At 30.0% G+C, this 15,914-nt stretch overlaps 2 protein-coding genes across 2 annotated transcripts; both read left to right on the top strand.

The window, feature by feature from the left end:
- The first annotated feature begins 398 nt into the window (after positions 1-398).
- LOC129302656 (aspartyl protease family protein At5g10770-like) lies at positions 399-3,709 on the top strand. Its single transcript, XM_054941563.1, has 3 exons — positions 399-573; positions 1,366-1,815; positions 2,868-3,709. The coding sequence occupies exons 1-3, from the start codon at positions 399-401 to the stop codon at positions 3,707-3,709; spliced, it is 1,467 nt and encodes a 488-aa protein (XP_054797538.1).
- A 3,317-nt stretch (positions 3,710-7,026) lies between these two features.
- On the top strand, positions 7,027-11,254 carry LOC129302655 (aspartyl protease family protein At5g10770-like). The gene is made up of 3 exons (XM_054941562.1): positions 7,027-7,198; positions 8,176-8,628; positions 10,419-11,254. Exons 1-3 carry the CDS (start codon positions 7,027-7,029, stop codon positions 11,252-11,254), a joined length of 1,461 nt encoding a protein of 486 aa, XP_054797537.1.
- The last annotated feature ends 4,660 nt before the right edge of the window (positions 11,255-15,914 follow it).

Below are 15,914 nucleotides of genomic sequence, written 5' to 3'. Positions count from 1 at the left end.
AATTTTAAGTGTCAATTTAAAAATCGAGTGAAATTAAAAATATGGAAAAAATATACTCTTTAAAAGAATTTAAATTTTGAAATTATTGAAAAAAAGAGTTTAGGGCTGAAAGTTTAAGCTACTTGGGAAAAATAACAATTTAGAAATCTAAAAGTTATTTTCCCGGAAATCCTCCAAAGTAATTCTAAAAGTTATTTTTGATTATCAATTCTTAACTCTGACGTTTTTTTTTTTTTTTAATCTGCAACTCTAACGTTTTATTACTCAATGAAATTAGGTGCTTTACATTTACATATTAAGTTTATTGTTTTTAGTTTTATCCGTCGATGTAGGCTCAGATAAAGCCTATAAATAGAAAACATAATGGGAGAGATAGAATCGAGTACGAAGGAAATTAAATGGCCTCTCCCAAGAAATATTGTTGCTTCCTCTTTGCTTCTGTTTTAGCTATCAGCATCTTCTTCAACAATGGGATCGCCATTGAAGAAGAAACAAAGGCCACAGAAACCGAATCATGGCTCACCGTTTCTCTCTCCTCTCTCTTGCCATCACAAACTTGCACACCTTTTACTGGTTCTATATCATCTCTCTCTCTCCCCTCCCCCCACTCTAGCAGAGCATAAAAATTCCAATAAACCAATTTGGTTGAACTGGCAAACTGTTAAACTAATGTCTTGACTAATTTGATCGTGGTTTGGCTATGGTTTTGACTATTAATCTTTGAACTAATATCTTGATTAGTTTAATGATGATCAGTCTAATTTTCAGTACATTTACTAATGAGTCACAATGTTCCTAGATCATGAAATTGTGAACTTATTAGAGTTTTTATTATGTATATATAGATATTTCATATGTTATATATTTTTCAACTCTCTCCCCTAAAGCATTTTTATTTGGTATTTGTAGATGTGTGTTCCCTCATGTTTGCACCCTTGTGCACATTCTTCTAACTTCTTACATAAATTTAGTTGTAATATTATGAATTTGAATTATCTCTATGTCTGTTGTTCAATATGCGATATTCAAAAAGGATAATAAAAGGAAAGGAAAAGGAATAATACTCTTGTCAAGTCAAATTTATTACTTGTCTTTCACTCTATTGAACGATCTAATCATGGAAAAGGAATAATACTCTTGTCAAGTAAAATGTTTTCTCCAGACATCTGATGATATTCTTAAGTCAACAGCAGTTTATAAAAGAGATCAATCTTCTCTAATCTATCCATTAAAATAACCTGACATTGACCATAGAACTTAATAGATTGGAGAAAGTTGGCTTTTTTTGTAAAGTTAATAAATATCTATGTACCATTATATTATTGACAATCAGTATATATAACATAATTTGATACAACTGATTAGGTTTGAAGAAGAATTCAAGCTTGGAAGTGATACAAAGACATGGGCCATGTAGTGAACTAAAGCATGGGAAAGCAAATCCTAAAACTACTCCAACACACTTTGATATCCTAAGTGAAGATCAAGCAAGGGTGGATTCAATTCACTCCAAGCTCTCTGAAAGCTTCGACCATGGAAACATGAAGCAATTGGATTCTGCAAATATACCGGTACGCTCTGGCATGCCGTTGAACACCGCCAGCTATATTGTCACCATTGGATTCGGCAGCCCTAAAACGGACTTGTCGCTTGCTTTTGATACGGGAAGTTATTTAACCTGGACTCAGTGCACGCCATGTCTTGTGAAGTGTTACAATCAACAAGAACCAATCTTTGATCCCTCTAAGTCCACAACTTATTCCCGGATATTCCAGTGCGGTGCTTCTAAGTGCAATGAGATTTTTTCTACTGCAAGTAAATTAACTTATCCTTATTCTTTTTTCATGAGAAAAATATGTCTATGAATATTCTCACTCAATTTCATATAAATATATATGGGGTAAGAATAAGATCTAATTTTTTCAAAAATTAGTATGTATTTTTCATTCATTTTAAATTTACCTTATTTCAATAAAGTCATAGTTCTGTTATGCGAAATATAAGTATTGATTCCAGAAAAATCATAATTTATTTAACAATTTACTTACCATTGCCATATTTTATTAAGCAAACTGACAACTCTACTCATTAGGGGGAAATTAATATAGTATGTAAGCTTGTTGGAAGAAGTTTGGAGCTAATTTTTTTAGAAATAATGACAATTAAATTTCAAAAGATTGAATTAATTAATAATAGTTATGTTTCCTATAAAAAATTTTCAAACATAGATTTAAAATATTGAGCAAATAATTACATATTTAAGAGTTTCAATTTATAAGTAACGCATTTAAAAATATAACTCTTATATTGAAATTAAGATTTATGTTTGTAATTATGTACATTTATATTTGTAACTTATTTTTAAAGGAAATTTTATCAAAGACCTACTTGTTATTAATTGAATCTTTTAGGACCTAAAATTTCACGTTAACAAATATGTAAGTAAAAAAGGCGACTTACATTAGTTTCATATAAACATAGTTACATTACATACATATTCATAGGTTTGAGGGGTGAATAATTTTCTCATAATCTTTTATTAGAAAATTAATGTCATACAACTAAATATGTTTCTTCAATTGAGGGGTGCTTGATTGATATAGGGAGCTGAATAAGCCTATTTCAGGATCTTGAATTTGAAAGAATATCGAGTAATGGAATACAGTGTATATATATATGTTTTTTTTTCATAACACATGATGTTTAAATTATTTTAAAAGGATAAACATTTAAATAATTTATTTTTAATGATATAATATAATGATAAATATGAATATAGAAAGTAAGAAAAATAATGCTCAGTTATCTATTAATTAGCTATAGTCTTTATTGAGATAACCTTGTCTTGTTTTTCTTTTATCCACAAGAATATCAAGAATGTGCTAATCCTGATTACGGCGACACATGCATATATACGGTCAAATACGCCAACACTGATTTCTCCATCGGCTTTCTCAGCAAAGACAGGCTCACCATCACCGCCGGTGACACCTTTGACAACTTCTTGTTTGGTTGTGGTCAAAACAACTTAGGGGATGCCCTTGGCCGCACCGCCGGCAAACTTGGCCTCGGCCGCCACCCGATCTCCTTCGTCCAACAAACAGCCACGACCTATGACAAAGTCTTCTCCTATTGTCTCCCCTCCACCACAAGCTCCTTCGGCCACCTCACCTTCGGCAGCGACGGAGTTCGCAAAAATGTTCAATACACTCCGATCACCACCGTCCCCAACCTTACCTCATTCTACGGTATCAGCGTCAATGGAATCACCGTCGGTGGAATAGAACTATCATCCGTTGCTTCTACGCTCTCGTCAGCCAGCGCAGTCATCGACGTTAGCACACTCATCACAAGGCTGCCGCCGTCAGTTTACGCTGCCCTGAGATCGGAGTTCCGACAACAGATGACGATGTATCCCATGGCAAGCGAGATATCGATACTGGACACATGTTATGATTTGAGCGGGTACAATGACGGGACAGTGATGATTCCAAAGATAAGCTTGGAGTTTGGTGACAAGGTCAAGCTAGACTTGGACGTGAGTGGGATCGTTTTTGTTGTAAGTACCAAACAAGTGTGTTTGGCTTTTGCTGCGAATGAGAGAGAAGATGATGTTCTTATACTTGGAAGTGTTCAACAGAAGACGATAGATGTGGTTTTTGATCTTAATGCAGAAAGGCTTGGATTTGGTCCTGCTGGCTGCATGTGAGACCGAGTTAGGTATAGTAAAAAGGATTAATATCTCATAACGTTGTGAATTAATGTTCAAATTCTTATTAAAAAGATACTTACATTTAATTTAGTGTTTAATCATGTCTTGAACATGATTATTCCTACAAAGAAGATACATGTGCGTGTCTATATATATAATAAAAAAAAACCATAAGTGACATATGGTTGATGAATAGTTTAATTTTCTGTGATTTATATTTTATGTTGATTATGATTTCATATATTGATGAAATTATATAAATTGACATGAAAGATCTATTTAGCTTTACAAGAAAGTAAAATAATTCATTAAAAAACTCATAACAATTATGAAGCCATACTCGCAAACATTTTGTTTGTTGATCCAAAATCAAACTCTCCATGTAATCTTCCACAAAAACAAGATAACATTCCCTAGTTTTAAACGAATCTTCGCCATGAAGAATTATATATAATACTCCATGCTTCAGAACATTTCATAATTAACCCAAGGTAGCCAGTGAATGTATAAATATTAGAACATGTATGGTGTCTCTAAAGAGACCACCACAACTAGAAGAGCCATCCGTATTCAGTTTGCAAGAGGGGAGGAAAGGATCATACCAAAAAAGAAAAAAAAAGGGGGGGGGGATTATATTGTGTCCTCGAGGGGGGAGTTTGGGATGCGCCACGCTGCAAAAAGTAATTTTTATTATACTAATTTGCGTCACTTTTTTTTTTTTAAAGGAAGAATTTCATTATAGGACCAAGAATGTCAAGTTACAAGATAATGCTATTCATGCAACAACCTCCTCCTTAATATATGAAAGGACATCAGTACATGAGCCATTACCTCTAACAACAACATGCATGTTTATATCCTGGCTTTTTCTTGGCCTTTGTGGTTTTTACACTGTTTATTAAAATCATAAAATATTAAAATTATAAAAAAATTATTGTATTTTAATTTATTTGAAAAATTATTAAAAAAATATATAACTCTTCCGTTAATTTGGGATTCAAGTTTTCATAATGTCTCTTATTTTACGTATAAATCAATGATCCAAAAAAATTGAAAAATTAAGGCATTACAAAGGATATTAGAAGAAAGCATATAAGAGGCCCCAAGCTCCTTGATTTTAGAGAAAATACTTCTTCACTTTTCCCAAATTTTAGTTTCAAAAATCAAGTTTGAATTTGAAACCCCATAAGTAGCTCTATATCTGAAAATTTTGAAATCTATGTTCCTCTGATCCATTTTAAATGGAATTATGAAACGTTAAAATGAATTATTACTGGAATATATTTTTGTTATATGGTTTTGGCGATTTCAGGAAGTAAATAACTAAAATAAGCTCTCGGCGGGTCCGAAATTTTAACACAACAAAAAGTTTGAGATGTTACTTAAAATATACCAGGCTCTTATAAATTTTTAAGTTTTGATAAATTTTTGGCTTCTTGAATACTTATTTAAAATTTCTTTATTCTCAAGGAAGCTTTAACAAATTAAAATTTCATATTTTATATTCCTAAAATCAAAACATTTCCTCTTCACATTTCTTGGGGTGAATTTTTTGCAACGCTTAAAATATTTTAGCATGAATTTAATGACATGAAGGACAAAAATCAACTTTAACTAATATTTTTGGCAATTTTTTATTTGGTAGTCTTTTGTATCCACATTATATTAATAAATGATTTTGTACCTTTTAAATCATTTGTATACTTTTCTTTTCACTTTCTTTAACATCCGAATCATAATATAAGTTAATGTTAACAAATTTACGTCTCTACAATTGAAAATGTTGGTTAAGATTTTGATTTTCTAAAAAGAAATTCACATCTTTTTAATTGTGCCCTTGAGTATGATAAATATAACATTTGACTTATTCAAAATACCATTATTAATTACTCAATAAAGTAAAGGTATAATTGAAAAAAATATATAACACCTCAATGTCCTATATTTTGAATTAAGTTTTTAAAAAATATCTTATATTATAGTCTAAAGGGGCATTTAAATTATTATTACTAAAATATTATATGAGTAGTATGTAAAAATCTCTTGCGCTTGGAATATGGATCAGATTCTCTGTAACTTTTATTTTTTATTTTTTGTTTATGACTCTTTGTTAATGTAGAAAGACACAAGGCAAGGTTATTTTAAAGACACTGTCTTCATCTGGCTTTTCAACTTTTCAAAATTTTTCTATTGTTATCAATGTCTTTTCATGGTTTATAATTATCATTTTCTCTTTATACTATCTTTTGTAGTCCTTTAATGTCATTCCCCCTAACTTATAACCATTATGAAATAAATAATCAAACTAATAGAAAAGCTCTTAATAGCCAATAATGGTTGAAATTGGATGGAATGGATTTGTTATCTTTATATAAGATCAAAAGTTGGAATACAGTAAATAAATAAATAAAAACCTATGTTAGAAAGGCTAAATATTCAAGCTCAATAGTAATTTTTTTGGGACAAAGCTCAATAGTAATTTAATATGAATTGATTTACATATATTATACATTTATGCGATAGGTTGCAATATTATATACCAAATAATTGTTGATGAACAAAATCTATAAATAAAATATATTACTTGTTTAAATCAATGAGATGAAAAAATATATCCTAAGATTTCAAGTTAAAAAACTATATTGAAACAATAAAAAAATACATTTAGTCCTTATAATTTAATTGAATATTCAATTTGTTTTTTACATTTAAAATTTTAATGAAATATTCATAATTTATGAATTGTTTAATTTAGTCCCTTTTGATATAACTTTTCTTTGCTACATTTTATTGGCATAACATCACATATATATATATATGTATGTATGTATATAGTATATCTTAATACATTTAATATGTATACTAGAGAAAATTCTCAGGTAGACCGGCTCCACCACATTATTTGTGTTTTGTCCAATAAAAATATGACATTTAAATGATATTAAATATAAATTAATTTTGATATTAATGATAATAGAGAGAGAAAAAGGCAAGAAATCAAATTTACATTATGTTATAACAATAAAATCAATTAAAAACATGTCATACAAGATTTTATTTAGATTACTAGGAGTATTTTAATTGGACAGAGCACAAATGACGTGATGCATCTGATCTAATTAAGTATTTATTTGTATACTGATGAAAGAAAGTAAGTTATTTTAGGTTATAAATACTTAACTCTAATGTTTTATTCCTCCAAGGTATGATTATATGCTTATATATATATATATATATATCTTACTTTTTTTATCCATTGCCTATAAATGGAAAACATATAGGAGAAGAGATAGAATGGAGTACTAATTAAGGAAATGGCCTCTCAAAAGAAATATTGTTTGCTCTTAGCATCTGTTTTAGCAATTAGCATCTTCTTCAACAATGGAACCGCCATTGAAGAAGAAACAGACGCCACAGGAAGCAACCCATGGCTAACCGTTTCTCTCTCTTCTCTCTTGCCATCACATACTTGCACACCATTCACAGGTTCTGTATATCCTCTCTCTCTCTCTCTCTCTCTCTCTCTATATATATATATATATCTAATTAGCAAAGTATAAAAATTTGGTTAATCCACCTAGTTAAACTGGTAAACTGTTAAACTAGTGTTTTGACCGGTTTAATGAAATAATTTGTTTATTATCGATTTTATGACAGTTCGACTATGTGTATATAGATATTTCATAGGTTATATATTTTCCATCTCTCCCCCGGCGCTAAATCATTTTTTTTATATATTTGTAGATATGTGTGCCCGCATGTGTGCACCCTTGTGCACATTCTTCTAATTTCATACAAATATTTAGTTGTAAATTATGAATATCAATTATCTCTATGTTTGTGGTTAAATATGCATGTGATCTTCGAAAGATGATAAAAAGAAAAGAAAAGGAATAATATTCTTGTCAAGTAAAATTTATTACTTGTCTTTCACTCTCTTGAACGATCTAATTATGGAGAAGATCTAGTGTGTGTGTGTGTGTAGTTATAACATGTGACTTATGATTATAGTACTAATTAATTTTAATTTACGATTATGTCTAATGATAACTTCAAGTTTCAAAATTTATGTTAAATATTTATAGTATTTTTCTGTCATTGGATTTATATATACAATGGCTTTGGTATATATTCCTTCCCATCCAAAATCTAAGCATTTTACTCTTGTAATTTTTAATCTAGATTCATGTGTTTGAGAATTTATATCCTTCTTTTTACTCATCATAAATTAGAAGTAAGGGTAAAATGATAAAAAAAATGATATTTATTTTCATGAAAAAAAAAGATTTCATTGGCCTACAAAATATTGTTAGAAACTCCTTACATATATATATATATATATATATATATTAACAAAGGGATCATATACTTTAGCCTTGAATGCTTCGTACTCGAAATAAGCCTAGAAGTGATCGCTTTTATAGATCAATTTGTATAATGTAGTTCGATACACAAATGATCAGGTTTGAAGAAGAATTCAAGCTTGGAAGTAATACAAAGACACGGGCCATGTAGTGAACTAAAGCATGGGAAAGCAAATCCTAAAACTATTCCAACACACTTTGATATCCTAACTGAAGATCAAGCAAGGGTGGCTTCAATCCACTCTATGCTCTCTATCAGAAGGTTCAACCGTGGAAACATGAAGCAATTGGATTCTACAAATATACCAGTAAAGTCTGGCCTACCCATTAACACAGGTGGCTACATTGTCACTGTTGGCTTGGGTAGCCCTAAAACGAACTTATCGCTCATTGTTGATACGGGAAGTGATCTCACCTGGACTCAGTGCAAGCCTTGTATGGTGAAGTGTTACAACCAACAAGAACCAATCTTTGATCCATCTAAGTCCACAACTTATTCACAGATCAAGTGTAGTAGTTCTTCTATGTGTAATCAGATTTTGTCTACTGCAAGTAAGTTAACTAATAATCCTTTTTTTTTTCCCTTCATGAAAGAATTAAGCTATATATGCATATTCTCACGCATTTTCATATAAAAATGGGGCTAAGAATAACATCTAATGGACTTTTTTATAATTTTTATTAATCGAAGTCTGGAAAGGTGTTATTTTTATATTTTGAAAATTAACTATACATGTCTCTCGACTATGTTTTAATTGGAAGTTAAAATATTGTTGATATATAAATCATTCTTTTTTTTTCCTTTGAGATAAACTATATTGTTCGGAATTTTTCACGAAACCCCCAACAGTCACACACACCAAATATTTTTTTTTTAAATGAATCAAATGCAAACCTACGCAGACACTATTATACTCCCTCCAATAAAAAATGTAAAGCATTTTTTAAGGAGTTGGATGTTAAAAAATATAAGACATTTTTAGTTTTTTGAGGAGTAATCATTGTCTTTTTTTAAAAGTGCCCCTATTGATAATGACTTTATATTTATTGTAGGGTATTTAATAGAGGTAAATATGAAAAGATAGGATTAGTTGAAAATTAAGTAACTACTTTATTTGGGGTAAGATTTAGTTAAAAATACCTTACATTTTTTAACGAAGGAAGTACATGTTTTGTACAGTTAATTTTTTTTTTAATAACTTATGCACTGCTACTGCCTACGTAGTCCTTTTTATAATAAATTAACAGTAATTTTACATAAATTATTAAAATTAGTTATTTCCTGTGAATTTTAGAAATTACTATCTATACAAATCATTAGTTAGAGTTTGGTTAATTAATTAGGAAGTTTTATAGTTTGTTAGGAATATTATGCGGAAAAAATTAACACTTTAAACAAAGTATATTATATTAGGAAACATGCTAGAATTTCTTATAAATAGGCTGTATCTTTATTTTTATTATTATATTGTATGGAGTTAAAATTGTTAATCATTGTTAGTTTAGCTATTATTCTTTTGTTTCAGAAATTATTATTATTTTTTATTCATTTCAAATTTACCATATTTCAATAAAATACTGATTCCACAAAATTAAAACTATTTCATTTCACCACTTTTATTAATTATTATACTTGTAAGAATAACTTCATAATTTACTTAAAACTTTACTTATCGTTGCCATACTATATATGCAAACTGCTAACTCTATTTTTTTTTTTTTTGGGGGGGGGGCCAGAAACTGCTAACTCCATTGATCAAAGGAAAAAGTTAGTATGATATGTTTGTCACGAGCTATCAAAATAGATGTCAGCGTGTTGGAAGAAATTGAAGCTGAAAATTTTACGGTTAATAGATAAATAGGGTGACCTACATTTTTTTTTTCATTTTTTCATACATACATATACATATACAAGCGTATTAAGAGAAGCTAACAAAAATTTTATTAAAGAATTATTTTATATAATTAAATAATTTATTTTCATAATCTATGTAATATAATGATAAATGTGAATATAAAAAGTAAGAAAAATATGAGATATTCTTGCATAGACTTGTTGCACCACCTCATCCATACTTTATCCAATAAAAATATGCCATATCAGATTATTGTAAATGTAAATTGATTCTACCATTGATTATGATAGATAGAGAAAAGATAAGAAATTAAATAAACACTCTATTTTAAAAATGAAGTCATTAAAAATAATAACACATAATATTTTATTTAAATGAACCAATGTAACATGGTCTGTACTAAAAAAATTTCGAGAAATAGTGCTTAATTATGCATTAATATTTATTTATTTTTTCACATAACCTAGTTTTTTTCCCCCTATCTAGGTGATCAAGAATGTGCTGAATCTAATTCTGCGGGAACGTGCATATATGAGACTAGGTACATGGACAAGTCTTTCTCCGTCGGCTTTCTTAGCAAAGAGAGGCTCACCATTGCCGCCGATAACACCTTTGACAACTTCTTGTTTGGTTGTGGCCAAAATAACTTAGGGATTCTCTTTGGTGGCGCCGCCGGCTTACTTGGCCTCGGCCGTCAGCCGATTTCCGTCGTCCAACAAACAGCCAAGGCCTATAACAAAGTCTTCTCCTATTGTCTACCCTCCACCCCTAGCGACATCGGCCACCTCACCTTCGGCAGCGACGGAGTTTCCAATAATGTCCAATACACTCCGATCACCACCATCCCCAACTTAACCTCGTTCTATAGCATCAACATCACCGGAATCGTCGTTGATGGAACAAACCTATCTTCCATAACTTCTACACTATCGTCGGCCAAAGCAATCATCGACATCGGGACATTCATCACAAGGCTTCCGCCGTCAGTTTACACTGCCTTGAGATCGGAGATCCAGCGAAGGATGGCGATGTATCCGATGGTGAGCAAACTTGAGATACTGGACACGTGTTATGATTTGAGTGGGTACAAGACTGTGACAATTCCAAAGATGAGCTTGGTGTTTGGCGGCGAGGTTAAGCTAGACTTGGACGCGAGTGGGATCTTTTTTGCTGTGAGTCCCAAACAGGTGTGTTTGGCTTTTGCTGCGAATGAGATAGTGGAGGATCTTATTATACTTGGAAGTGTTCAGCAAAAGACAATAGAGGTGGTGACCGATCTTAATGCTGAAAGGCTTGGATTTTCTCCTGCTGGCTGCAAGTAAGACAAGTCACATAAGACATAACTATTGAAATGATGAGGCTAAATCATATATTTAATATTTACAATTTCAAATGGTGTTTTACTAAGTGTCCGTTTGATTTTTCATTTGTTATTGTTAGTTTGTCAAGAGTTTATTTAAGAAAAATAAATTATTACAATAGAATTTGTGTTTGGGTATTTTTTTCCCCAAAAAATTAGTTCATTAAATTGAAAGTTATTTAAATGATATATAATGAAAAGTACTTTCAAATATATAATTACTAATTTTTGTTTACAAATACAATATATATTTGAAATGTTTGAAAAATACTATATGTAATAAAAATTTAAAGTAATATAAAAGTTGATATGGTGAATAATATATATACATATATATAATAAAAGCATGTATAAATAATATAAAATTTTATATGTAGAATAATATGTATAATAAAAATTATATAAATACTTGTATGGCATTCAAAAAAAAATTAAACATGAATAATTAATTAGGAGTAAAATGGGAAGAAAGGTATTTAAAAATTTAGCTACCAATTTCAAAAGCCAAAAGTTAAACTCAAAAATAATTTTCAAGATCTATTTTTTAAAAAAAGATATTTTTTTCAGGAAATAAATGTCAAGAAAGTATAATAATTCATTCAAAAACTCATAACAATGAGTCATTATTGACTATTTGTTTCACTAATGGTGAAACCAAGTGATACTATTTTCGAATAGCACTAAAATTAATAAAAAGATTTTACAATAAAACGCAACCTATGCATCTTCCTAAGGGTGAATAGATTAACTATTTAAATTAGGATTATAAAAAGTAAAATAATGAGGAGATATTTTTAATGACAAAATTAATTTTAAAAAACTAAATTAAAATTAAATAATTAAAGTAAGCTCAATTGAAAAAATTACCAAGTACAAATAATATAATCAATCACAACCTAATCACCTAAACTTAATCTTCCTCATCCACAAAATAAATTAATTTTATTTAACTTTATTATTCTAATTTTATTATATATTTTTTAAATTATCATTCAAGAATTAAACAAAAAATTAAGTTATAAATTAATTGAAATCTTTCTCAACCTACAACATAACAACTATTTCTATATTAATCATATTAGAAACAAAGCATAAATAATCATCCAAGCCAAGTCAAATCACTCTTATATTACTATATCAATCGATTATAGCAAGCAAAATTACAGATAAAATTTATAGCCCAACAATCATGCAATAAATTTACTTTGATCAGTAATAGTAATTAAAGTATAAAATTTAGAGATAGAGACAAGAAGAGTAAATTAAAATAAAATTAAAATAAAATCTTACTTGAATATCAAAAACTCTTATTAAAGTTTGAAAACATAGTTTGTAATTAATCACAATAAGAAAATTAGCTCTTCATAAGACTGAAAAGCAATCGCCCTTGCATGCGACTTTGCGTGCGCGCCTCTGCCGTCCGCTTCCTGTTTCTATTCCTCCTCTTGATTAAAAAGTCATGTCGTGCATCCTCTGTTCCTTCCATTATATATAGAAAGTGATGCGTCTCCTCAAAAAATAAAACCTAATAATTTAATAAAATGACAAAACTATCTTAAATAACTCTAATTGAAAACTACACTAAAAATCTCAAAATAAATATAAACAAAGTTTCTGCAATTTAATTCTTAACTTGGTCTCCAAGCATGCCTATAGTCTTCTATCCAAAATAATCTCCATCAATATCTTTCAAATTAAATCTAGAAACTTTGTACAAATAAAATAAAATTAAATAGCAAATGTGTAAAAATATCAAAGATATTATTTATACCTTAAAATTCAAGATTTAGTTGGTTAAAATTCCAAAGTAGAAGATTGGCTAATGAATCAAATAATATTCGGTTAAACCCAATTAGTCTCAAATAAATATTTAAAAGTCTAAATTAAAAAGATAAAAATATATAAAATTATCATCGCTACAAAAAAAATGACTTTCAGCGGTGACTTTCAGCAGCAACACTAAAAGTCACCGCTGATTCTCAACTTTTAGTGCGCGACAGTAAAAGTCACCACTAAAAGTATGACTTTCTGCGACGACATTTGAAGTCGCCGCTAAAATAGTGACTTTCTGCAATAACTTTTATTGTCACCACTGAAAGTTGAGAATCAGCGGCGACTGTTTAGTGTCGCCACCGATTGTCAACATATTTTAAAATATGTTATAATTTGTAAAAAAAATTATGTTATAAGTTTCAGCAGCGACATACAAGTCACCACTGAAAGTTGAGAATTAGCAGCAACATTTTAGTGTCACCGTTGATTGTCAACATATTTTAAAATATGTTATAATTTTTTTAAAAAAATTATGTTGTAAGTTTCAGGAGCGACATACAAGTCGCTGCTGAAAGTTGAGAATCAGCGGCAACTTTTTAGTGTCACCATTGATTGTCAACATATTTTAAAATATATTATAATTTATGAAAAAATTATGCTGTAAGTTTCAATGACAACTTGTATGTCGTCGCTAAAAGTTGAGAATCAGCGGTGACTTTTTAATGTCGCTGCTGATTGTCAACATATTTTAAAATATGTCATAATTTTTTTAAAAAAATTATGTTGTAAGTTTTAGCGGCGACATGTAAATCACTACTGATAGTTGAGAATCAGCGGTGACTTTTTAGTATCTTCACTGATTATCAACATATTTTAAAATATGTTATAATTTGTAAAAAAAATTATGTTGTAAGTTTCAGCGATGACATACAAGTCACCGCTGAAAGTTGAGAATCAACGGCGACTTTTTAGTGTTGTCGCTGATTGTCAACATACTAATGAGCTAAAGTAAAAAATTAAGACAAACCATATTATTTTATGTGTGGGTTTGTATTAAAAAAATTTACAACTAAGGTTAAGATTCAACCGAGGTTAGCAAACTAAAGTTAGAAGAAAAGTCAGTAAATGTGATATGATTTATGTTTGGATATTTTTTTTTTTTGAAGTATGTTAGATAAACTAAAATTTATTTGGATAATTTTATTCAAAAGCCAGTTGAGATGTTTAATGGCTAAAATAAGCATCAAATTTTTAACATATATTTTTTGACTAATTAATAACTAAAACAAATTAAATTTAAAACTATAACTAATAAGTAAAAAATTTTAAATATTCAAGATAGAAGAGAAGAGAGAGAAAGCATAAGTCATCGGATCAATATAGAAGTCAATAACACTACTTGTTTATAATAATTAAACATGTGATACTTAAATTTATTCATTCATAGAATGATATTTCATCTAATCTAATTTTTCAATTTAAATTCTACATTTAATACCAGTAACTTTAAAGCTTGATGCTAGTTTAAAAACATAAATAATTATAAACTAATGTATAATCATTAGTATTTTTTCTATTTATTCTTAGATATTTTTATATTATAATTATAAATATGAATATTAAAATAAATAATATAACAACCTCAAGAAGTAAAAAAATTAAAATAAATAATAACAATGATATTGTATCAATTATATTTATACTTTACTTTAAACAAAATAAATAATATAATTTGTAATTTTATAAATTAAAAGAATTAAATTGAAGTATTTAAGGATAGTAATGATATTTTATAATACTTAATGTTTAATATATGTGTGTGTTTGTAGTTTAATAATATGTGTGTGTGTGTGTGTGTATATTTAATTATGAAATAGACTGCAAGTTCATTCTAGCTCAATAGCAATATGGTTGGATGCAAAAGGAGGAGGTTATGGGTTCAAACCTTGAAGAAGACAATTTTTAAAATGAAAATATAAACTGATGAGAGCAACACATGGAGAGTGACATAGTGCCATGTGGCGTGAGGTGGGGGCGACAAGTGGAGGATGACATGGTACCACATGGTGCGAGGTGAGAGCAACACATGGAGAGTGACATAGTGCCATGTGGCGTGAGGTGGGGGTGACACGTGGAGGATGACATGGCACCACATGGTGTGAGGTGGGGCCCTATATGGAGGGTGACATGACGCCACGTGGTGTGAGGTGGGTGGCACGTGGCGTGTGGTGAGAGCAACACATAGAAAGTGACATGGTGCCACGTGGCATGAGGGGGGCAACACGTGGAGGATGACATGGCATCACGTGGTGTGAGGTGTGGCCCTATGTGGAGGGTGACATGGTGCCACGTGGTGTAAGGTGGGGCGCTATATGGACAGTGACATGGTACCATGTGTGTAAGTGGACCAATATTACTTTTCAGCGGCAACAAAAAAGTCACCGCTAATTGGTAGTTTCAGCGACAACAAATGTCGCCATTGATATGTAACATTTAGCGGTGACAAAATAGTCGCCTCTGATGTGTGGTTTGAGGCGATAAAATGTCGCCGTTGATTTTTAACTTTCAGTGGCAACTATCGTTTGGCTGTGACAAATTTTCTTTTCTGCAGTAACATTTGTTGTTGTCGATTCTCAACTTTCAGCGACAACTTTTATTGTCACCGCAAATTGAATCAACAATATGAGCTCTCGCAGAGACATTGTGGTGACTTTTTGTCAACATTAAAAACTTTCAGTGGTGACAAAAATTTTTTGTAGTGCATGTATCACCAAATTTGCAAATCATTTTACCCATAAGTGCAAACATTTTCTTTATTGTCGATAAAAATACAAACAATCCCCATAATC

This window comes from Prosopis cineraria, unplaced genomic scaffold, assembly GCF_029017545.1.
Source record: "Prosopis cineraria cultivar Desert tree isolate PC_DT_omini unplaced genomic scaffold, ASM2901754v1 PC2, whole genome shotgun sequence".
In the NCBI taxonomy this organism is placed as follows: domain Eukaryota; kingdom Viridiplantae; phylum Streptophyta; class Magnoliopsida; order Fabales; family Fabaceae; genus Prosopis; species Prosopis cineraria.
The sequence above is the reverse complement of the archived record's forward strand: the minus strand, read 5'-3'. Positions and strand labels throughout refer to the sequence as shown.

Excerpts from the sequence above, each read along its gene's own strand:
- LOC129302656 (XM_054941563.1), top strand. The coding sequence starts at position 399 with ATGGCCTCTCCCAAGAAATATTGTTGCTTCCTCTTTGCTTCTGTTTTA. Across the intron at positions 574-1,365 it reads AACTTGCACACCTTTTACTG|GTTTGAAGAAGAATTCAAGC; the intron begins GTTCTATATCAT and ends ACAACTGATTAG. Across the intron at positions 1,816-2,867 it reads TGAGATTTTTTCTACTGCAA|AATATCAAGAATGTGCTAAT; the intron begins GTAAATTAACTT and ends TTTATCCACAAG.
- LOC129302655 (XM_054941562.1), top strand. The coding sequence starts at position 7,027 with ATGGCCTCTCAAAAGAAATATTGTTTGCTCTTAGCATCTGTTTTAGCA. Across the intron at positions 7,199-8,175 it reads TACTTGCACACCATTCACAG|GTTTGAAGAAGAATTCAAGC; the intron begins GTTCTGTATATC and ends ACAAATGATCAG. Across the intron at positions 8,629-10,418 it reads TCAGATTTTGTCTACTGCAA|GTGATCAAGAATGTGCTGAA; the intron begins GTAAGTTAACTA and ends CCCCCTATCTAG.